The 24,839-nt window shown below is 40.6% G+C and overlaps 1 protein-coding gene across 5 annotated transcripts in view; it reads left to right on the top strand.

Annotated features, from left to right (window-relative positions):
* Positions 1–24,839, top strand: part of USP13 (ubiquitin specific peptidase 13) — a 101,501-nt gene that overhangs the window by 9,353 nt on the left and 67,309 nt on the right. For 4 of the 5 annotated variants that reach the window (XM_083363915.1, XM_083363913.1, XM_083363914.1 and 1 more), the window contains exons 2-3: positions 8,771–8,896; positions 19,595–19,655. In XM_083363915.1, coding sequence (XP_083220041.1) covers positions 8,771–8,896; positions 19,595–19,655 — 187 coding nt within the window. The remainder of the gene's footprint in view (positions 1–8,770; positions 8,897–19,594; positions 19,656–24,839) is intronic. The other variant, XM_083363916.1, reaches the window with a different exon arrangement.

Below are 24,839 nucleotides of genomic sequence, written 5' to 3'. Positions count from 1 at the left end.
TCAGGCTGGTTGATGAGTACCTGAAATGTCATGTGGTTATCGTGGGGGGGAGGGGGGAGGGGAGCCATCAAAACTGTGGTTATAAAATGATTCACACAGTTGTTAAGCAAATCTGGTTTTCCTTTTGCTTGTCAGAAGCCGGCTGGGGAAGTTGCAAACAGGGGTCATGGGATCCCAAGACATTGAAACCCTCATAAATACATGCCAGTTGTCAAACAGCCAAATTTTGACCATGGGGGATGCAGAGAGGATAATAAGTGTGACTTTTTTTTCAACACTATTGTAAGTTTGAACGCTTATAATCATAATCATAATAGTAAAGTTGGAAGGGACCTTGGAGGTCATCTAGTCCAACCCCCTGGTCAGGCAGGAAACCCTATACCATTTCAGACAAATGGCTGTCCAGTCTCTTCTTAAAAACTTCGAGGGTTGGAGCATTCACAGCTTCTGGAGGCAGGTTGTTCCACTGGTTAATTGTTCTAACTGTCAGGAAGTTTCTCCTTAGTTCCAGGTTGCTTCTCTCCTTGATCAGTTTCCATCCGTTGCTTCTTGTCCTGCCTTCAGGCGCTTTGGAGAATAGCTTGACTCCCTCTTCTTGGTGGTAGCCCCTGAGATATTGGAATACTGCTATGATATCACCCCTCGCCCTTCTCTTCATTAAACTAGACATACCCAATTGCAGCAGCCGTTCCTTATATGTTTTAGCCTCCAGACCTCTAATCATCTTTGTTGCTCTTCTCTGTACTCTTTCCAGAGACTCAACAACTTTTTTGCATCGTGGTGATCAAAACTGGATGCAGTATTCCATGTGTGGCCTTAGCAAAGCATTGTAAAGTGGTATTAGTACTTCACTTGATCTTGATTCTATCCCTCTCTTAATGCAGCCTAGCACTGTGTTGGCTTTTTTGGCAGTTGCAGCACACGGCTGGCTCATATTGAACTGGATGCAGTATTCCATGTGTGGCCTTACCAAGGCATTGTAAAGTGGTGTATTCAAACGTTTTAAGAGGAGTTTCACATGTTTTAGTGGTCTGCAATGAAAGCTAGTACACAGAAGGCTAGTGTATCAGGAAGAATGGTTCTAGTTTGAATGGTTGCTTAAAAAGAATGCTTTTTTTAACTTTCAGTTCATACTCACTGTTGATTCCATTGTCTAAAACTGAAATGATGATTATCAATAGATAAGAGGAAGGTTGACAGCATTATTAAAATTGGATTATCGTGTTTGCAGCATGTCTGGTTCTAGCAGAGGCATTTGCTATCCCTAAATCAACTTTGTAAGCAGCGTTGCTTTATTGCAGCGATTGTCATTGGATTGTGATTTAGATTGCCTGTTCCCCATAGTGTTGTCTCTCATAAATCTGGACGATTGTGAATGATGTGGTTGGAATCTGTGCAGGAGGAACATGCATTTTTAGAGGATTATTTGGGATGCGGTTAACGTCTGGATATCTGCGGTCAAATGGCTTCTGTGGAATTTCAGTTAGTGGGAGCTGGTTATTAAAAATTGGAACGTGTGTTGCACATTGTTTAGAAACTAATGGAAACGTTTTGTTTGGAAAAAGGTATGTCACCTGCCTGTGCATCTTTGGTAGAGTTGAAGAGAGACACAGAACTGATGCTAGTGATTTAACTACACATTTCAAAAGAAGGTAATATATGTAGCTCATGGTTGAACTCTAGGTCCTTGGGGCTTTGTAGGCTGTTTGTTTGCTTGCAGACATTTCATTACCCAACTAGGTAACAGCATCAGTGCTAATGGGGTTTGCTCCCTGTTAATATACTGTAGCTTGCCCTGGCAGTGTTGGCGGGGGTGTGGTTTACTCTTTGGCAGTTTCTTGATTAGAGTGTTGTTTTCTACTTGATTGTTTGTCTGGTGTTAATCCCAGCTTATCTGGGCAAGCTACTGCTTGTTCTGCTGCATTTTGAGTCACCCGTAGCTTCCCATTAGTCTTCAGGGTGCAGTCTTATATGGGTCCAATAATCCAATTGTGAGACGGCCACAATAAGGGCGTAGGTGGCTGTCTGAAGGGCCTCCCTATCAAGGAAAGGGTGCAACTGGTGCATAAAACAAACCTGGGCAAAGGCCCTTCTGGCCACAGCCGCTACCTACTCTTGAGCTATATAAACAAGTCCAAGTTGCTCACCAATCTCAAATGGGAACATGCAGCCTACTTCTAAGATTAAAGATGGTAGCATCCCCAACCTTGAGGGCTTCAAAGTATGGTCAGTCTAATTTAAAAGAAAAGAAAGGAAAAGAAGGACAGGGGGTGACACAATAGCAGTGTTCCAGTATCTCAGGGGCTGCCACAAAGAAGAGGGAGTCAAGCTATTCTCCCAAGCTCTTGAAGGCAGGACAAGAAGCAACAGATGGAAATTAATCAAGAAGGGATCCAACTTAGAACTAAGGAGAAATTTGTCTGACAGTGAGAACAATTAAATAGAAGGCTTGCCTCCAGAAGTTGTGGATGCACCGTCGCCATCGGGTTTTTAAGAAGAGATTGGGCAGCCATTTGTCCAGGATGGTATACAATCTCCTGCTTGAGCAGGGGGTTGGACTAGAAGACCTCCAAGGTCCCTTCCAACTGTTATTCTGTGAAGTCTGCCCTGCCCAATCCAGAACTGAACAGCCTCCAGACACTAGGCCAGTGCAAGATTGTCATCAAGCCTGGAAGTGATTTCCTTGTTTACTTCATAATCTGCATCATAAATCTGGGCAATGAATGGCACCTAAGTTTGCCGCAAAAGGAGAGGAGAGAAAAGGAAATTCTGTTGCATAAGCAGAAATCCATTGGCACACTGTTGGATTTGGCTGCTGATCTCTGCAGTTGGGCTGCTGATCACTACATCATGCTGATCGTGATGTTGATATTCTAGATGGGAACAGGAATATATAAGTACATTTCAGAGAGTTTGCATTTTATGTACCCGTGACTGCTCTATCATGTTAAAAATCTTCCCTAAGGTTTTTGGATTCCCTTCTTAGGAACCAAGAAGACTGCCTTTAGGAGCCAAGACAGCATAAAATCCTGTGGCAAGTAAAATCAATACATTTATTAAGGCATAACTTTTTCTTGTTCTGGCTAGGTTAGCATTCTTGGCTTCCTTTATATCTAAAGAAAGGAAATTCACATTTGAAGTTTTAAATTTCCGAGTTCCTTTTCTCCATTCCCTCTTATTGTTATTTTTTTTTAAAAAAGAAAACTATTGTAAATAATTGTAAGCCATTATTTTAAATTATAAACTCATTTTGAAGCACTGGCAGAAAGGCAGCCCTTTTGTTGAGTAAGTCAGTAAATAAATACAGGTAGTCCTCAAATTACAACAGTTCGTTTAGAGGCTGCTCAAAGTTAAGCAGCACTGGAAAAAGTGACTTATGACCATTTTTCACCCTTACGACCGTTGCAGCTTGCCCATGGTCAAGTGATCAAAATTCAGATGCTTGGCAACTGGTTCACATTGATGACGGTTCCATTGTCCCGGGGTTATGTGATCCTATTTTGTGACCTTCCGACAACCAAAGTCAATGGGGAAGACAGAATTACTTAACAACCATGTTACTAACTGAACAACCTCAGTGGTTCACTTAACAACTGTGGCAAAAAGGGTTGTAAAATGGGGCAAAACTCACTCAACAAATGTCTCGCTTAGCAACAGAAATTTGGGTCTCAATTATGGTCATAAGATGAGGACTTCCTATAAAATATGTTTTTTTAAAAGTCCAGACCAGTGGCCCCCAACCTTTTGGGCACCAGGGACCGGTTCTGTGGAGAGAGGTTTTCTGCGAACCGGAGACGACGTGGTTTTGTGTGCTGCCTGCATCCCACGCATGGGGCTTTGCTTATATGTGCGGACCGGCTGTTGGCATGCCACGGCCCAATGCCGTTCCATGGACTGGGGGCTGGGGACCCCTGATCCAGAGGAAGCTGACAAAGATGAAAGCAGAAAGAGGGAAAATGTTGGGAAATGCTTTTCTTCCTTTCAATGCTTTGTTTTACTCCTCTGTTAAGAAGATATATATTTCAAGGAGTCTCAGCTTTTAGATGCTGGGTTGCCCTTTTTTTAAGGTTGCCTTTTTTGCATTTTGCCCATGAAAAGTTCTGTACGCATTCAAAGGCAACTCAGCTGCCTGGTGTTTGTCATCTTGCTGGAAGATAGGTTATATTTATAACCCACACACTTCAAATCTCAAGTGTCACCCAGCAGGTCTCTCTGAATAGGGAGTTTGCGCTGATTAGGAAGGCCAAAAATATTCCAAAACAATGTTATAGATTTAAATACTTAAGGTCGACTGTCTGAAGGACATCCCTCTGTGCTGAAAGCTTACGTGGCTAAAACTTTGCTAAGGCAGTTTCTTCTGGTTCATTCCAAGATACTTAAAATTTGTGATGACCGAGGAAGGACGATATCGCTCTATAAGCAGAATGGCCATTATGATGTACCATGTTTTGCAATGAGCCTCTGTACGCAGCGATGCATTGTATTTTAACCACTTAATTAACCTGAGTCAAAATCCCCTTGCTGGGATTTTACTTTAATTTGTTGCAGTTGAACTGTACCTATCTTTTCTGCAAACAAATGTCAACTACAAGCTCAAATTACACAACCTACTTAATGCACGGTTAGCTGAATACAGTAAATGTTTACTGAATCACTCTAACTGTCTGGGTTTGTGCACTGCTCTGAAGAATAAACTAATCACACTGCCTTGGTTTGCAGAACAGAACAACCCACAAACCAGTTAGCTACACCATACTTTAGCCAGTACTATATGTTTTGTCTTTGGGAACCTTTAGTTCTAGGAAGAGCTCATTTGTTATCCAATCTCAGTAGTGTCTCTAACTGCACCCTTCTTTAAGTTTGTCCCTACTGTGTTAGGAGTAGGAAGCTGACACTGAATCCCACCAATGTGGAATACTTTCAACAAGCAGAGAAATGGGTCGTCTTCTCTAGATTAAACTGTAGGTAAAAGGTAAAGGTTCCCCCGCACATGCGTGCTAGTCGTTTCCGACTCTAGGGGCCGGTGCTCATCTCTGTTTCAAAGCCGAAGAGCCAGCGCTTGTCCGAGGATGTCTCCGTGGTCACGTGGCTGGCATGGCTAGACGCCAAAGGCACACGGAACGCTGTTACCTTCCCACCGTAGCGGTCCCTATTTTTCTACTTGCATTTTTTACGTGCTTTCGAACTGCTAGGTTGGCAGAAGCTGGGACGAGTAACAGGCGCTCACTCTGCTACCCAGCACTCGGGATTCGACCCGCCAAACTGCCGACCTTCTGATTGACAAGCTCAGCGTCCTAACCCACTGAGCCACCACGTCCCTAAACTGTAGTTGTCCTAAAAAAGCAAGATGTACAGCATGGGGTGGAGGCCCAGGTGACTGCAATGGCAAACAGTGCCTATTTTTGGCTTGGAATCGCTGTATTTTGGACAGCTGTAAAATTGACAGCTGTAGCCATTCTTGGACGTGAGAAAATGGCCACAGTGATCGAAATGCTTTAATAACCTTGCATGTTAGATTGTAGTAAACACTCTACATGGGGGCTACAATAATTTTGGGCTCTATTGTGGTTTATAAATCAAGGACTACCTGCAGCTACTTGGATGTAGGTTTTCTAATGTGCTGTTCCTCAGTATGGGAACCTTTATAGAGGCATCATTGTGTGCAGCTTGTTTTTTTTAATGTATTTATGACACATGCACCTCCTCACCAAGCTTTGAGATTCTCTTGCCGTATTTTTAGCTTTTGAGTGCCTTGGAAGTACTGTTCAGACTTTGCTGTTTTCCTTTGTAAATTGTTCTGAAGCCTGTGGTTGTCTCATGTTTTCTAAATGCTCAGTTCAAGCAATAATTTCAAAGATGAAACAAAATCACGTGAAGTACTAATACCACTTTACAATGCCTTGGTAAGGCCACACCTGGAATACTGCATCCAGTTTTGGTCACCACGATGTAAAAAAGATGTCGAGATTCTAGAAAGAGTACAGAGAAGAGCAACAAAGATGATTGGGGGACTGGAGGCTAAAACATATAGGGAACGGTTGCTGGAATTGGGTATGTGTAGTTTAATGAAGAGAAGGGTGAGGGGTGACATGATAGCAGTGTTCCAATATCTCAGGGGCTGCCACAAAGAAGAGGGAGCCAGGCTGTTCTCCAGAGCACCTGAAAGCAGGACAAGAAGCAATGGATGGAAAATAGTCAAGGAGAGAAGCAACCTAGAACTGAGGAGAAACTTCCTGACAGTTAGAACAACTAACCAGTGGAACAACCTGCCTCCAGAAGTGGTGAATGCTCCAACACTGGAAGTTTTTAAGAAGAGACTGGACAGCCATTTGTCTGAAATGGTATAGGGTTTCCTGCCTTAGCAGGGGGTTGGACTAGATGACCTCCAAGGTCCCTTCCAACTTCTTCTTCTTCTTCTTCTTCTTCTTCTTCTTCTTCTTCTTCTTCTTCTTCTTCTTCTTCTTCTTCTTCTTCTTCTTCTTCTCCTTCTCCTTCTCCTTCTCCTCCTTCTCCTGCTCCTGCTCCTGCTCCTGCTCCTGCTCCTTCTCCTTCTCCTTCTCCTTCTCCTTCTCCTTCTCCTTCTCCTTCTCCTTCTCCTTCTCCTTCTCCTCCTCCTCCTCCTCCTCCTCCTCCTCCTCCTCCTCCTCCTCCTCCTCCTCCTCCTCCTCCTCCTTCTTCTTCTTCTTCTTCTTCTTCTTCTTCTTCTTCTTCTTCTTATTATTATTATTATTATTATTATTATTATTAAAAACAAAATCTACATGGAAAAAAAACTGAGACCGGTTGAGTAAAATGCCTTGGCTGTTTAAGATCTGGATTATTCAAGGACAGTCTAAATCTGAAATATTTGTAGTGTTTTATGTTCTCTAAACCTTCTGTCAGTTTTTCTTAGCCACATTGTATGCTGCGAAGTACTAGTGGCTATTAATAGCTGATTGCTTTGGAAGGGGAAAAGACAAAAGAATTATTTATGTGGCACTTGCATTTATTTAATTATCACAAGTGCTTTTATGCTGTTTCAGAGCTGTTATTATTATTTTAAATTTATTGTATCCCATAGGCTCCAAGCAGCTCAGAAGGAGAACACTACCGTGTTATCCTGGCACAATAAACATATAAAATATATCACATATAATGTTCAACTAGATTATCTAACAAAGCAACCCCCAACTTTTTGGGCGCCTCGGAGCAGTTCTGTGAAGAGCAGTTTTTCCGTGGACCGGGTGGGGTTGTGATTTCATGGTTCCGCATGTGTGTGGATGGGGCTTTGCTTGCTTGTGTGGACCGGTTCTGTGTAGGCTGTGGACCTGTGCCAGGTCCATGGACTGGGGGTTGGGGACCTCTGATCTAACACCATCATTATTCTCCGAATCATCTACTCCTTTGTCCCCAAATATGCTTTTAGAAAGTGAGCTCTTCAGAAACTCTAATATTACCAAGAATGAAGTTGCAAATACTGTTTCTGGTCTGAGCTTATTCTATAGCAAATATGCTTGAGGTTCATAATGGGGGAGGGGGCATCACAAGGAAAATTTGCAAGGAAGAGTTTCCTCACGTTGCCTTTTGCAGGGTGGTTTTTTTTGTTACTGGCTGTTTCCACTCTGATGGTGTTTTGTGAGCAGGAAAGCTGTGCATAGCTTCTGTTTCCTTGGAGTGGTTGCAACATGCTCTCGAAATGTGAAATACTGTATACCCACTGGTCCAAGAAAAGTTGGAGACCCTTTGATATACAGATTGTGTGTCTGTGTAGGTGGGAGGGTGTATGTATTATTATCAGCCCAAGTCATCTGTGGGATGATGGCCCCTTCGTTGAAGGTTATAGATCTTCAGTGTAATTTACTACATTAGTCTAATGTGGATTGGTAAGTTATGTTTTCCAATTTTTCAGTCTGGGGTTGATTGAGTGTGACTGGCTTAAAGTAACCCATGCAGTTGTCTGACACTTTAACAACTATACTGTATCTTGGGCTGAGAGAGAACAACTGGCCCAAAGTCTTTCGGTGAGCTTCCAAGGATGAGGGGAACCAGAACCTGGGTGTCATCACACTTTGTCCACCATTTTAACCACTACAGCATGTTGCTTCTTGAGCCGATAGAATGTGACCGGATGCTTGGATTACAGACTTAAACATGCACCAACGTTGTGATGCAGATGTTAAAATGGCAAATGATATTTTGGGATGTATTAACGAGAGCATAGGGCCCAGACCGTAGGACATCTTCTTCCTTGGTGAGGCTGTACTTGGAATACAATGTCAGTTCCAAGCACCAACAGTCTAACAAGGACATTGACAGGTGCAAGTTTAAGAAGAGACCTACAAAATAGGGATGAGAAGAGAAACCATGTCATGTGGGAATGGTTAATGGTAGTACGAAAGAAGAGAAGGCTAAAGGGAGACGTTATATCAGTCTTTGAATATCTAATGGATTGTCACAAACAAGAAGGAACAGAATTCTCTGTTGCCCCTGAAGACGGTACTAGTGTTAAAGCTACAGGAAAGTAGAGCCAAGTGACATATTAGGAGGAACCTCCTAATGGTAAAGCTGTCAATCAGTAAATTAGATTATTTTATAAGTTTTTAAAGCGGAGGCTGGATAGCCATCTATCCAAAATGATTCATCAAATTCTGCGCTTAGGAGGAAGTTGAATTAGAAGACATTGGAGAAATCTTCCAAGCCTGTTGATTCTTTTAAAGGAGATTTTTTATGTCCCTTGCTGTGCTGAAGAATTCTGTCAGGTGCCCTAATAATGTTCTATTCTTCTCTACAGGATTCCGAAGGAGGCCTTTACGTTTGCATGAATACTTTCCTGGGATTTGGAAGGGAACATGTAGAAAGGCATTATCGTAAGACTGGACAATGTGTATACTTGCACATCAAGAGGCACATGAGAGAGGTAAGTGCTGCTCAAGTCAAGACCTCAGAAGGCTGCTTCAAAAAAGGTTATTTTAGCATTTATACTTGTTTGAAAATGTAATTTGATGAATGGCTTTATCAAGGTGTGCAGTTCACGAATACCTATTGGGAACATTCTGCTCCCAACACTTGCTCCAATCTCTGTTTTTGCAATGAATCTGAACTGCGGAGAGATTCCTTGGTTTTGTAGATATAGAGGAACGTGGTCATAAAAGCTTTGGTAGTGATGATCCCTCTCTATTTGAAATTGATTAGATCCCACTTTGAGTACCTGTTCCGGGCATCTGTTACCTTTCAAGGTGTAGGTCAGGTCAAGAAACAGAAGCAATGGGGATTCCAGGAATGTTGTTTATTAATAGAAAAGAATATAGGGCCAGGGCCAAGGCAGTGGGGGCTGTTCCCTCACTGTTTCCAGGATGGCTTCGCAGGCCACATGAAACCACTTCGTGGGCCGGATCCGGCCCCCAGGCCTTGTGTTTGACATGTCTGTTATAAGAGGTCTGAATGGAGATGCTCTGATCTTGTGATGATGTGATCTTGTCGATCATTTATTCATTATTTATTAATTTCAATAAATTAATAAATTCTAGGCCCCTCCAATCCTAGCAGACTCTGAGCAGCATCCATATGTGTGGCAAGCAGAGTCGAAATTATAGATTAAAAGTAAGTTCCAAAATATCCCAAACACCATTAGCAACAATTCACATGCTGTAATGCAGGGGTCTTCAAACTTGGCCCTTCTATGACTTGTGGACTTCAACTCCCAGAATTCCTCAGCCAGGCACACTTGGGAGTCAGGAGGAAGAATCAGACCGGTCAACAAGCAACCAAAAAAGATTTCTGAGTCCACAGAAAGAAAGGAGGCATGAGATGCATTTCAGAAATAACCCACTCTAGATTTTTGGAGAGTAAAAGAAGAGATAGATGAATACTTTCAGTCTTGCAAGATTCTAATAGTGTAATCTTACAATAATGATAGTTGTGTTTCTTATCTGGGCTATCTTGAAGGACTCACAGACATTCTCCTGCAGGAGAGAACTTGATAACACATCAAATCCCAAAGTCAGGCTAAAAGATCCAGGCGAAAAGCTATAAAAGACCCTTTATAGCTTTTTCAAAAACTCAGGAGAAAAGCACAATTTAATTGTTTCTTGCTAAACAATAATGAAAGAATTAGTCATGGAAAACAGATCAATAAAAGGTTCTGAATATAGGACAGGGCAATTTTCAGTAATGTCAGAAGTGGATCTCGTAAAAAATGGAGAGGGGAGAAAAGGAAAAAAATGTGTAAAATAGAACAACTTCAGTAAAGGAAGGGTCTTGTATGAAATAGATTAGAAGGATTTACCTCCCAATGAATGAATGGAAAATGGATGTAAAAATAGAGGATCTGCAAAGTGCTTCTACACTGCAGTGCAGTATAGGATAAAATGGATGAGCTTGAATTAGGGAAGGTTTTGCGTGAATGAGGAGTTGGAGGTCTGATTATTAAATATGGTAAGAGTGGTTCATGATAGAGGAAAAGTAAAATAAAATAATAACAAGTCCATAGCCCTATAGCAGGGGTAGGCAACCTTGGCTCTTTTATGACTCGTGGATTTCAGCTCCCAGAATTCCTGAGCCAGCCAGCCAGCTCAGGAATTCTGGGAGTTGAAGTCCACGAGTCATAAAAGAGCCGAGGTTGCCTACCCCTGCCTATAGTGATTTTCCATCACACCATTTTATGATTGCCTGGGAGAGATAATTTAACTTCAGTCCCTTCTCCCTTTAGCCCTGTTCTGGCGGAAACCCAATAAAATTAAGCTTGGTACAACTCAATCTACCTCACAGGTCCCCTAAAGGTGCTTTTTCAAGAAACAACTGGGCTTTTTGTTATTTCCTTGAAGACGTTTCACTTCTCATCCAAGAAAGTCAGAACAGAAGAAGCTTCTTGGGTGAGAAGCGAAACATCTTCAAGGAAAAACAAAGAAAGTCCAGTTGCACCTTGAAAAACCACCCTTGGTGGTTATCTCCATAGACACCTCGTAGGAGGAAAATGTGTTGCGTAGGTTCACTGCCTAGAGTTATTTGTAAAAATTATAATAAAGGCAGGATTCAAATAAATAAATCGATGGCTCAGATGGAAAATACACTTATTAATCATCTCAGCTTACTTTCTGTTATTTTATAAATGCTTCCAGATTAATCATGCAGGTCTCTGGATTTATGCATACAGTTTCTTATTGCTTTGCCTGTCAACTTTTGTTATGAGAGGAAAAAAAAATTCTTTTTCTTTTTGGTAAGCTGCATGTAAAGTCGTCCCTCTGGATGTGCTTCATTCTCATTTTTTGGCAATTCACGCTTTATGTCAAGAAATCTCAATACATGTTTCATTTATTCAGCAGTAGCGGCCCACATTGAATAAATGTAATCTGTTCTAAATGCTACTTAGGGCATGCTTGGGTAGGTACGGAGTATTTTATTTTCTGTTTTGACATTTATATCCAATTCTTCTTGCTAAGTACAGTTCCGAATCCTTCCAAGCATTTTGTAATTTACCACCTCGTGTTAGAAATAATTTCCCTTCAATGATCAGCTTTGTAGCAGCTGGCACCAGTGGCTCTCCTTCTCCAGCTTGGCGTTATAAAATTGCTTTGACAGTTTTGTAGCAAAGCACTTACAAAAATCCCTCTGGGAAGTTAAAAAAAAGGAAAGATTGTATCTGCCAGATTCTGGAGCTTTAAGAGAGAGGGGGGAAAAAATCACAAGACACCCAGTCACATATTGTGCAGTGCAAAATCCTGTGCTTGATTTTGATTTTCTTTGTAGGAGGTAGATCTCCTGAACTTTCTGGAAATTACCAGAAATAGAGCACTTCAGGGGCACTTAAAAAGGTAAAGGTAAAGGTTCCCCCGCACATGCGTGCTAGTCGTTTCCAACTCTAGGGGCCGGTGCTCATCTCCGTTTCAAAGCTGAAGAGCCAGCGCTTGTCCAAGGACGTCTCCGTGGTCATGTGGCCGGCATGACTAGACGCCAAAGGTGCACAGAACGCTGTTACCTTCCCACTGTAGTGGTCCCTATTTTTCTACTTGCCTTTTTACGTGCTTTCGAACTGCTAGGTTGGCAGAAGCTGGGACGAGTAACAGGCGCTCACTCTGTTACGCAGCACCCGGGATTCGACCCGCCAAACTGCCGACCTTCTGATCGACAAGCTCAGCGTCCTAACCCACTGAGCCACCGCGTCCCCTTTCAGGGGCACTTAGAACATAGCATAATATAGTTGGAAGGAATCTTGGAAGTTTTTTTAGTTCAACCCCCTGCTCAAGCAGAAGACCCTAAACCAGGGGTCTCCAACCCACGGTCTGTGGACCGGTAGCGGCTGTGGCATGCCAGCAACCGGTCCGCACAAACAAGCAAAGCCCCATCTGCGGGATGCAGGCAGCACACAAAACCACACACTCTCTGGTCTGTGGAAAAACCTGTCCCGGTCCCTGGTGCCCAAAAGGTTGGGTACCTCTGCCCTACACCATTTCAGATAAATGGTTGTCCAGTCTCTTTTTGAAGGCCTCCAGTGATGGACCATCCACAACTTCTGGAGGGAAGTTGTTCCATTGGTTGATTGCTCTCACTGTTAGGAAATTTCTTACTTCTAGGTTACTTCCCTCCTTGGTTAGTTTCCATCCATTAGTTCCTGTCTTGCCTTTTTATGCGAGCCCCTCAAATATTGGAACACCACTATCATGTTTTCCCTAGGCCTTCTTTTCACTAGATTAAATAGCTGTAACTGTTTTTCATATGTTTTAGCTTCCAGCCCCCTAATTCTTTCTTGTTGCTCTTCTCTGCTCTTCTCCAGAGTCTCAACATCTTTTTAATAACGTGGTGACCAGAACTGGATGCAGTATTTCATCCAGTTTTGGTCACCACGATGTAAAAAAGATGTCGAGACTCTAAAAAGGGTACAGAGAAGAGCAACAAAGATGATTGGGGGACTGGAAGCTAAAACATATAGGGAACGGTTGCTGGAATTGGGTATGTGTAGTTTAACGAAGAGAAGGGTGAGGGGTGACATGGTAGCAGTGTTCCAATATCTCAGGGGCTGCCACAAAGAAGAGGGGGTCAGGCTATTCTCCAAAGCACCTGAAAGCAGGACAAGAAGCAACGGATGGAAACTAGTCAAGGAGAGAAGCAACCTAGAACTGAGGAGAAACTTCCTGACAGTTAGAACAATTAACCAGTGGAACAACCTGCCTCCAGAAGTGGTGAATGCTCCAACACTGCAAGTTTTTAAGAAGAGACTGTACAGCCATTTGTCTGAAATGGTATAGGGTTTCCTGCCTGAGCAGGGGGTTGGACTAGATGACCTCCAAGGTCTCTTCCAACTTATTATTGTTGTTGTTGTTGTTGTTATTATTATTATTATTATTATTATTATTATTATTATTATTATTATTATTATTATTTGCAGTCTTACTAAGGTTTTGTAAAGCCTTAATAGAACTTCACGTGATCTTGCTTCTGTCCCTCTATTAATGCAGCCTAGGATTGCATTGGCTTGTTGCAGAGCTGTATTTTTGGAAATGCAGATAATACTAATTTTAATTTACAGTGGAAACCTTAGAATCCCCCACTGTCCTTTCCGGTTTCTTGGCAATTTTTCTAGCACGTTGTAGAAAACTATTGAAGATATGTACCGGCAGGCTTGGCTTGCAAATTGTTTACACATCAGTGAGGACTACTGAGAACATGTAAACTTGTCAGCCCCCTGGCCACAGAAGCTAATATACAGTATTTGCCAGTTGTGTTCGATGAAAGATGATTTGGCGTTTACAACTTTGTGTTCTTCTATTACCGACTAGACACATCAGTGCAGAGGAAGACACTCTGTATACAAGTACTGTAGCCCTCAATTTACAACAGTTCACTTAGTGACCATTCAAAGTTACAACAGCCCTGAAAAAAGTGACTTATGCCCATTTTTCACACTTACGACCATTGCAGCACGTGATTTATATTTGGATGCTTGAAAACTGACTCATATTTATGACAGCTGCAGTGTCCTGGGGTCACTTTTTGCGACCTTCTGACAAACAATGGCAATGGGAAAACCAGATTCGCTTAACAATTTACTAACAGTTGTTACTAATTTAACAACTGCAGTGATTCACTTAACAAATGTGGCATGAAAAGTCGTGGGGTGAAACACACTTAACATTTTTTTCACTTAGCAACATAAATTTTAGGCTCAATTGAGGATTACCCGTACGTACCTTTGGGTGCCTCAGACATGAAATATATAGATATATCAGATGCATTGTTACTTTAAATAATCTTGTGGTCATCAATTGCATCTGTAGGAAAAAGGCATCTCATAAGGGACCTTGAAACAAAGATCTCTGCTGAAAGAAAATGTCTGGAACAGTATAAGTATCTGTTATAATTTTCTGTTGTTTTTATTTATCCATTCACTATTTGATTTAGTTGCTTGCATGACTTATTAGGAAGGCTTTTTCTGTTTAGCTAAAGAATTGCTCTGATTGCAGTCTACTTTAGGCTTAATTTATAATTATTTAACATCCTGGCTGCAACAAGATTTGCATGCCTTTTTTTAAAGCACTCTGAATATTTTAGGCAGTAGAATGGTTTTTAAGCCTCCTCTAACCTTCAAAATAACTCAAAAAAGGGGGCTAACATTTTGAGCTTGTCACTTTTGGGGGGAAGGTTTGTGCCACTACTGGGCTGAAGGTTACTGGTAGGCCACATTTTTGGCATACTCACCTATTTTTTATGGTAGCCAAGACAAATAGATACTATGTATGTATGTATGTATGTATGTATGTATGTATGTATGTATGTTTGTATGTATAGAGATAGTTATATAGATATATAGTAATTCTGTAATAGAACTTCTGTATGCTTATATCTATTGTAAAAATAGTATGCCTTTGTACTATTACAATTATTTTAGTTTAATTTTAGGAAGTGGAACCACATTCGTGCCAACAAGTATACAATTGAAAGATGTAGGTCAGATAAAGATTGGTGGAAATATATGCATTTGTAGACTTTAATTTCTGTACATGGATGTACATGGGGGGGTTTCATCAAAGTCAAGATAGTAACTATGATCACACAACTGTGGGAGCCATCTTGACTTTTCTGACCTCTTCCCACACTCCTGCATACTTACCCCACTCTTTACGCCCCTGTAGCTCAGTTTTGAACTTTTCTGTAGGATTTCTAAAAAGTCTTCCATATAATGGATTGCTTTAAAGACATGTTTTCTTTGAAATTTTGCTTTCAGGATATGTAGCTAATGGGTCTAAGCACCACTTTGAATTTTAAGGGGATAGGCCGTTTGTTTAGGACAAATCAGTAACTCCTTAAAGTTGCTGTAACTTTTCCTGTGATTACATGGCTGCCCCACACCATTGCAGAGTAGTCTCAGGAAAATATCTTTTTGATTTAAGGAGTTGCTGACAGATGACATGTATATTCCAGAGCACTTTCCCCCCCTTCAAATACAAAAACATGCACCACCCTAGTATTCATATATATGAACTTTTTGTTAAAAGGTTAGATTTTTTTTTAAAAAAACTTTTAAATAAAAACTTGCATATAACTAGTTGCTGGGTTTTATCAACCATATGAATGCTTTGCAGATGTTTATGCATATTGATTGTAGATTATTCATTGGCATCCTTCAGTCTCGAGAGACTATGGTATCGTGCTCTGGAAAGAGGTCCTAAAGCATCTGGGGTGGCTAAAAAGGCCAATTCGAGAGTGGCGGTCCCTTCCACCCTGAGGGCAGATACAATCTGTCCCCTGTCCAGCCCACAGATTTCGTTGGTTCCGGGACTGCCTCTGTGCCTTAGCCTGCCGCACAAGTGTCTCTTCGAATTGGAGAAGTCCAGTGCTTTTTTTGTAAAAGAAAAAGGTGCTGGAACTCACACGTGTCATACAGCCCACCTTGCCTACCCTACAAGGTTCCATCCAGAAAAGGTGCCAGAACTCCGTTCTGAGCGTTCTATGAGAAAAAAAGCCCTGGAGAAGACCATGCTGCATCTTTAGCCTCCAAGCTGAGCGATCAGTGGTCAAGGTTTCCCAGCTGTTAATGTCCATTCCCAAGACCTTTAGATCCCTCTTGCAGATATCCTTATATCGCAACTCTGGTCTCCCTCTGGGGCGCTTTCCCTGCACTAGTTCTCCATACAGGAGATCTTTCGGAATCCGACCGTCAGCCATTCTCATGACATGCCCAAGCCGGCGTAGACGTCGCTGTTTCAATAGTGTATACATGCTAGAAATTCCAGCACATTCCAGGACTGCGCTATTTGGAACTTTGTCATGCCAGGTGATGCCAAGAATATGTCGGGGACAGCGCATAGGAAAGGTGTTTAACTTTCTCTCCTGCCCTGCGTAAAGGGTCCAAGACTCACTGCAGTACAAGAGTGTGCTCAGGACGCAGGCTCTATAGACCTGGATCTTTGTATGTTCTGTCAGCTTCTTATTAAGATTATAATATATAACATAATGCATATATATGCATTATGCACTATCTCCAGTGCATATTGTATTAAGTATAGGTGTATGTATATTAAATTTAGAACACAAATGTTTTCCATAGTTTGCAGGTTTGTAGTGTTGTAGTTTGAATATATGCTAATAATAAGGTTGGAATTGGATTACATTTAGATTAGATTAGATTAGATCAGGTCAGATTAGATTACATTAGATCAGATTAGATTAGATGTGGTAACAGGATTATACTGTACTCTGTCTAGATCTATTTCTTCTCAAGTTTCCCAGTTAGAAGCAACAAGCAGGAACATTTTTTAAATCACCTTTCTTTGGTGCATCAATTACATCACTTTCTGAGAAAACATGACTTTAAAAGTGTGCTGTTAACATCATGGCTTGACTATCATAAAGGGAAGCCCATGTCTTGTCTGGAAACTTGGGTTGATACAAAATTTGGTAGCCTGGTGGTCTTGAGAGAAATCCAAAATTCTTGCGTCTATTCTTAAGGCACTGTACTAAATGCCAATTTGTTTCTGGGCAAAATAGAAATTTATGATTATTCCCTTTAAACCTCAGGAGTGTCCAATCTTGGCAACTTTAAGACTGGTGGACTTCAACTCCCAGAATTCCCCATGCCTGGCTGGGGAAATCTGAAAGTTGAAGTCCACAAGTTTTAAAAGCTGCCAAGGTTGGACACCCCTGCTCTAAATGGTTAAAGTCCAGCTCTTTGACATGTATTCTGCAGAATTGAGGGTCAAACATTTTTTATAGAAGGTTAATAAATATATTGGCTTGATAAACATCTTTTTGAACAGGTTTTTTAATGGCTGATTAATTGCTAATTTTAATTATTAATTGAATCTACTTTGAGATTAATTTAACATACTATATCAATACTATATCATCATTGGGAGGCCGGTGTGTGGTGTAGTTGGCTCACATGGTGTGGTAGGATGGAGGGTTTGTTGTCACTGTGTGTTGGGGGGAGAGAGCACGGGGGGAGGCTCAGCTAATCTCAATGTACACATGTTGTACTTTGACAATAAAGGTTTATTATTATTATTATTATTATTATTATTATTATTATTATTATTATTATTCCTGTTAAATTATTAAAAGTGTTGCTTTGTGTAATTATTTAAATTTATTGGGTGGTATTTGCGTACTCCCAAAGAACAGATTTAATCGTAGAGAGAGCTCTACTTTTTAAATACTTTTATGGACAGGTGTCTAGCAGGTATAGTGTCACAGAAATACCATGATGTAAGGCCAAAGATTTTACCCAATTAGTAAAATGGGGAATATTTTTCAGTGCCATTGTTGTTGTTTTATCTTATTATGGCTTTCTTTATATGCCTCTTTCTTTGGAAAGTTGACATTTGTTGTAATTTTCACTGACACTGATTTGCTATTACACTTAGAATCCAGCTGTTCTCAACAGTATGTAGTATGTATTTATGTTCCAAAAATAGGTGATATTTTGGGAGCTTATCCTCCAAATTTTATGTTTCAAGACAGCCTTCTCTCTGTTCTGCCCAGATGTGATGGAATACAGTGCTCTGAATTTTATTGTGTTCAAGGTAATCCCAGAAAAATAGTAGAACAACAGAGATGGAAGGGACCTTAGAGGTTTTCTAGTCTGACCCCCTGCTTGGTTATGATCTTCAAGTCCTTACATGGCATGGGTCCGGGTTACCTCAGGGACCACCTGCTGCCGGCGTCAACTCCCCTCCGCCCTGTGCGTTCCCACAGAGAGGGCCTCCTCAGGGTGCCTCCTGTCAGGGAATGCCGACTGGTGGCCCCCAGGGGGAGGGCCTTCTCTGTGGGCGCTCCGGCACTATGGAACCAACTGCCGGTGGAGCTCCGGACGACATCAGACCTCCGAACCTTCCGTCGCGGGTTGAAGACTCACTTATTTGAATTAGCTGGTCTGGCCTGATGGGGGATTATGGGTTTTAAATTTGGTGTTTTTTGTATTGTATTATTGTTTTTAATTGGGCATTGATTTAATTTCCTTTTAACTTTTGTACCGTTATTTATATATGCCCTGTGAACCGCCCTGAGTCCCTAGGGAGAAGGGCGGTATAGAAATCAAATAAACGTAAACGTAAACGTAAACGTATCTGGAATATCTCCGGCTAGGGAAGGATTCATTAGGAGAGGGGAAGCATCTCAATTCTATCCATTTTTTCCCAACACATTGCATTTGTCATACTCCCATCAAAAGCATGGTGTTGACCAGTGTTTGATGAAATGTGTACACTTCTCATTGAACTTTTGTGGTGGTGGCAGGATAAGTTGAGCCTCAGTTCCCATGTTTTTGGGAGAGCAGGGAAGGAAACGCTTAAATCGGTTACAAAGTCTATGGCAGTCTTCTTCAATCTGATGTTCTCCTAATGTATTGAATTTCAAAGTTTATCGTTCTGAGTCAACATTGATTTGAGAAAGGTTGGTCCATGATATAAATGCTCTCTGTGTCTTCACCTGAATGAAATATATGATCAAGAGTCATATTTTATAAATACATGATGGCATTAGTTGCACTTGATATTTCTTGGATATTTGGGGATGAATCTAGGTTAAGTAGAACAACTTTCTGCAATATGAATGCCCTTCAAATGTGTGGACTTTCTATACACCACTTTTTTTTAGCAATGGGTTTGTTTTCTGTGAAATTCTGACTGTTGAAGTCCACATATTTAGAGGGCAGTTAGGTTGGAGAAGGCTGAACTAGAGGCAGGGATGAAAACTTTGTTTAAGAAGCAGGTAAGTAAAAGGCTACTTTTTCAGGAAAGAATGTATCTGCACCTGTTGGAATACTTCTAAATCTTTGTTAGGTCTTAGTATCTGTGTGCCACGACTACACTATCAACAATGTGCAATGATTAACTAGTAATTCTATTATCACAATCATTGTTGCTGTTTTGAATTTGCTTTTATAACAACTCTGTGTGGTGCAATAGAACCAATTTCTAGTTAATGGAAATAATAGCATCTATTTTACACCAGAGTATCAATGCAGACTGATTTTATGTGGCTTCCCATTTTATTTTTTTTCTGAATATATGGGGGGGGGGGGAAACTTTGTAGCAACGTTCGATTTTTTAAAAAACTTTCTTCTTCCTCTTCCTCCTCTTCCTCTTCTTTTTTATCTATTTTTTCTTTCTTTCTTTCTTTTCAGAAGGTAACAGGGGCATCTGGTGGAGCTTTACCAAAAAGGAGAAACACCAAGCTATTTTTAGGTATTGTAAAGAGCTGTTTTCACACCCTTCTTCTGACTAACCTTAGGTGCATGCATTTTTTCGTTTTGAGTTTTGATTCACACTGGTTTAAGTGCAACTTCTATAGCTGATGGGGTAGGCTTTTAAATTTAATATATTTAATATAAATTTAATATATAATAAGATTTTTAATATTTTTTAAAAAATCCCTTTATAAGCTGCTGTCCTGTGGAGGGATTCCCTCATTGCGTTGAGAATTTTTGAGGGATTCACGTACTGTCTGTCTTTTCCCCTTGATGTACTCTACAAACACTTTGCATGACTTAGTAAATTCGATCATGAATCCTTTCTTTGTGTTGCTGAAGGTCCCACGGAAAGAGACAGAACAACGGAGAGACTAATTTCTAATTTCCGACTCTCGAGTTGGTCTTTGCTAAATGAACACAAGCCCCTTGTTCTGAATAAAGCGATGACACGTTTTCTATCTGCCTTAATGCTAAGAATTTTGTGGCTTTTGTTGGGATTAACTGCGGTGTTATAATCCACATTTGCTTTTCTGAAATCAGTAGAGTGTAATTTGGTAGAGGTCACAGTAGATGTATATGTATATTTGTGCTTGCAAATTATATGTTCTGGGTATGACCCTTTGTATTGATAGTTTCCTCTGCCTTTTTAAGAGATAAAGAAGCAATGAGACACCTCAGGAGAAAGGAACTGGGTGAAAGTCTTTATGAAAAGTTATGGCATGTTTTGAGGTTTAGGGATCAGCTGGAATAATTGTGTGTTTTATTTACTATCACATGCCATTTTTCTCCACCCCCCTCAAATTCTTTTCATCCCGTTTATGAAATGTATGGATTTTAGTAAGTTCTTGTGTTAAAGCCAGGGTTGAAAGAGGAATTAAAATAAGTATAGGGTTAAGAAGTTTTATGTAGCATTTGAATAAGTCTTCTTTCTTTTTTCTTCTTTTTTTCTATATTAGTTTTTTTATATATATTTAATATTACTAAGGTTTGTTTTATCCTATATAAGCTAGAGAGTGATAGATTTTAGAGTTTATGGTTGTTAGTATATGATTGTTTATGATTGGTTTTTTTTATATATACCTTGTATTTAGCTCTGGGAAGTCGGGGGGGGAGGGGGGGAGGGGGGAGAGGTAGGGGGGGAGGGTGAAGGGATGGGGAGGGGGGGCTTTAAAGAAAAATTGTATGTTAAAACTTTTCAATAAAAAAAAAGAAAGAGGAATTAAAAGAAAATATTATTCATACCTTCAGCTTCGGTGTAGAATATACTGTATTATTTATTTATTAAATTTATATCCCGTCCATCTCGCTGTGAAGCGACTCTTGCTTTGCTGTGTAGCTGTCAAAACACGGGCTTGTCAAAAGAAAGAGGCAGCAACTCTCATTTAGCATCACAAATAAGCAGGGATTCAAAGCCAGACTTTTAAGAAGTGAGAACCCAGATCCCTTTGGTCAATGAATCCATTATTTTTGCTTTTACACCTGTTCGGAAATATTTAATCTTCAAGTTCTTCCCACCTGACTCATGAAGAAATGAGTGTATTTTGGATCTCATGAAAAATGAAGGGTACTTACTTTATGTAAATTCAATTAAGATGATTTAAAGGCCCAGTGATGATGGGGATGGGATGGATTTGAAGTTATGATGGCACTGAAAAAAGTGAACTTACAGCTGCAGGATCCTTTTAGTCATGTGATCGTGATTTGGTCACAAGCAGTGATCATGTGTTGTCTCACTTAACAACCACCACACTTAATCACAAATTTTCCAGTCCCTCTTGTGGTAAGTCAAGGTCTACCTGTAGACTAAAGTTAAAGAAAGATGTTAGGATTGGGGGGCTCTACAGATCTGTAATGCAACTAACAGCTTCACTAAAAATAGCAAAACCTTTGAAAAAGGGTGATGATTGGGATATTAATTTAAACCACAATCTCCGTTGATTCCTCCTGCCTTTAGCCCACTTGTACCCTGAAAACTCTGTGAAACCATTAATTGAGGCTTTTCTTAAAAGATAACAGGACTCGGCCCTCTCCATTTACTTTAGAATTTGAGCACTTATCCAAGGCATTTTTTTCCTGTATTGGACAACAATCACTTTTTCCTAAACCAAAAAAAGCATCTATTTTTAAAAACTGATCCAGAAAAGCTAGGTTGAAGCTAGTTCAAAACTAGGTTTATAAAGTGTATTAGAAACTTGGGTGTAATAAGCATTTGAAGGAATGTACAGTAACATAGTCTATTTCTATGGGGGTTTAACTACTAGGCTCTGGCTTAGTTTTATTCAGGTTTGAGCAATATGGGAATGGTTGCTGGAATTGGGTATGTGTAGTTTAACGAAGAGAAGGGTGAGGGGTGACATGATGGCAGTGTTCCAATATCTCAGGGGCTGCCCCAAAGAAGAGGGAGTCAAGCTATTCCCCAAAGCACCTGAAAGCAGGACAAGAAGCAATGGATGGAAACTAGTCAAGGAGAGAAGCAACCTAGAACTAAGGAGAAACTTCCTGACAGTTAGAACAATTAACCAGTGGAACAACCTGCCTCCAGAAGTGGTGAATGCTCCAACACTGGACATTTTTAAGAAGAGACTGGACACTCATTTGTCTGAAATGGTATAAGGTTTCCTGCCTGAGCAGGGGGTTGGACTAGATGACCTCCAAGGTCCCTTCCAACTACTACTACTTCTTCTTCTTCTTCTTCTTCTTCTTCTTCTTCTTCTTCTTCTTCTTCTTCTTCTTCTTCTTCTTCTTCTTCTTCTTATTATTATTATTATTATTATTATTATTATTATTATTATTATTATTATTATTATTATTATATTTAATTCTCTCAGACTGTGTGGAAAAAGACCCAAAACTTCCAGGCTTTTCAGGAAGCATTATAATGCCCACAAATTAAGTAGAGAAAAGGCCAATGAAAAAAGCAATGTTACATTTTAGTTTGGTTTTTCCTGTACTGGAATAAAAAGCTTGTATAGAATTCAGGAAGTTTTTCCTCGGGTTATCGAATTATCACCACGGACGGTCTGCTCATTGCTCGGTCTGCCTGTCCTGAAGCCTACTCACATCAGTGGTGTGTGGAGTTACCAATTGCTTGGAATTAACAAGGAGAAAACAATACCCTTGTCAACACTGGCAGGGAAAGCTACTTTATACAAACAGAGAGCAAACCCCACACTTTCCTAGCACTGATGATGTTACCTAGCTGGGTAATGAGACATCTGCAAGAGAGCAAGCAAACTCTCCACATCTAGGATATTCAATAGCCTGTGATAATTCATTAAACACAAACTAGCAATAGTTAAAGGGACGTGGTGGCTCAGTGGGTTAGGACGCTGAGCTTGTCGATCAGAAGGCCGTCAGTTTGGTGGGTCGAATCCCGAGTGCCGCGTAACAGAGTGAGTGCCTGTTACTTGTCCCAGCTTCTGCCAACCTAGCAGTTCGAAAGCACGTAAAAATGCAAGTAGAAAAATAGGGACCACTACGGTGGGAAGGTAACAGCGTTCCGTGCGCCTTTGGCGTCTAGTCATGCCGGCCACATGACCATGGAGACATCCTCGGACAAGCGCTGGCTCTTTGGCTTTGAAATGGAGATGAGCACCGGCCCCTAGAGTCAGAAACAACTAGCACGCATGTGCAGGAGAACCTTTACCTTTACATTTGGCAATAGTTAATATTGTTTGCAACACCTCATCATACTTGCATTTACACTTTTGAAAGGGCGGCAAAGGGACAAAAGGTGATACCTCCCACTGTCTAAATAGGGGATCAGATTTCAGTTCATTGCATTTAATGAGTGCCAGACACGAACTTTTCCACCCCAGCTTTCACTTAGCCCAGCTTTACAATTTTGTAATCTTAGCAAAACATTTGTGAATTATGTGCTTTCCCCTTGGCTCTTAACAGTGGCCAGAAATGGCAACCTTTATTTGCATAGTTCTGTCCTGGTTTGACCTTTTTTCTACTCTTCCAGAGCAGAAATGCAGTTCATTTAGCATTCACCATTATAAATGTATTTTAGAAAACTGCAGAGAAGAGGATGAGGATTATGTGATTTATTTATTCAGGTCAAAGGTGCATCTGTTTGAGGGACAATAGGTTAACCACAGATCTCTATTCAGACCTACATTTTAGTAATTATGAAAATAAAATCGTAGTCTCATTTAACCCAGGAGTGGATATTTAACTGGCAGGAACTCACCAAGGTTGAAATGTGATGTTTTCTATGACTGCCTCATACAGATACTGCTCCACTTATCACCACAACTGATTCTAAAATTTCTGTTGCTAAGCAAAATAGTTATTAAGTGAGTTTTCCCTCAGTTTACGACTTTTCTTGCCACAGTTGTTAAGTGAATCACCGCAGTAGTTAAGCTAGTAACACAATTGGAAAATGAATCCGACTTCGCCATTGACTTTGCTTGTCAACAAGTCGCAAAAGGGGAGCACATGATCCTGGGACACTGAAACCATCGTAAATATGGGCCAGTTGCCAAGAGACTCGATTTTGATCACATGACTGTGGTGATGCTGCAACAGTCGTAAGTGTGAAAGATGGTCATAAATTACTTTTTCAGTGCTGTTGTAACTTCAAACAATCACTAAACGAATGGTTATAAGTCAAGGACTTCCTGTATTGTTTTGAAGTGGAGGTATCAGGAACTGTGCTGAATTCAAATATGGCCTTTGTCTCAGAGCTGTAGGCCTTAACAAATATCTTCTTTATAAGGGCATGATCTTTGGTGGAAATTAAAAGACAGAATTATTGCACCTAATTGAGAAATATTCCCGTAGAATAGGCCTATGCAACGTTCTTCAGACCGAGAGAGAAATATTGCCGAGATGCAGGCTCTCTCGAGCTAGAGTTGATATGAGTATAATTAATGTAGTTGAGTATGATTAATGTAGTGCAATTAATGTGCTATCCTCCATGGGTTTAATAGAGTGAGTGTGTGTAATATGTTTAAGAGTCTACGGAGTGGGCAGCTCTAATTAATAATAAGGAAGCTCTTTTGTCATATTAAGAATGACAGTATGGTGGCCATTTTGGAGAATTTTGTTTAAGTTCTAGGTGCAGAAAATGCAGCTCATGTGGCCTGCCAGCATCTATTTTGGCTTAATTTGGGTGAATTGGTGTCCTATCACATTCATGTCCCAAAGGTGTTTTTATTTCAAAGGCAGTTGG

Source organism: Vipera ursinii (genome assembly GCF_947247035.1).
Source record: "Vipera ursinii genome assembly, chromosome: 5".
Taxonomy (NCBI): domain Eukaryota; kingdom Metazoa; phylum Chordata; class Lepidosauria; order Squamata; family Viperidae; genus Vipera; species Vipera ursinii.
The sequence above is the reverse complement of the archived record's forward strand: the minus strand, read 5'-3'. Positions and strand labels throughout refer to the sequence as shown.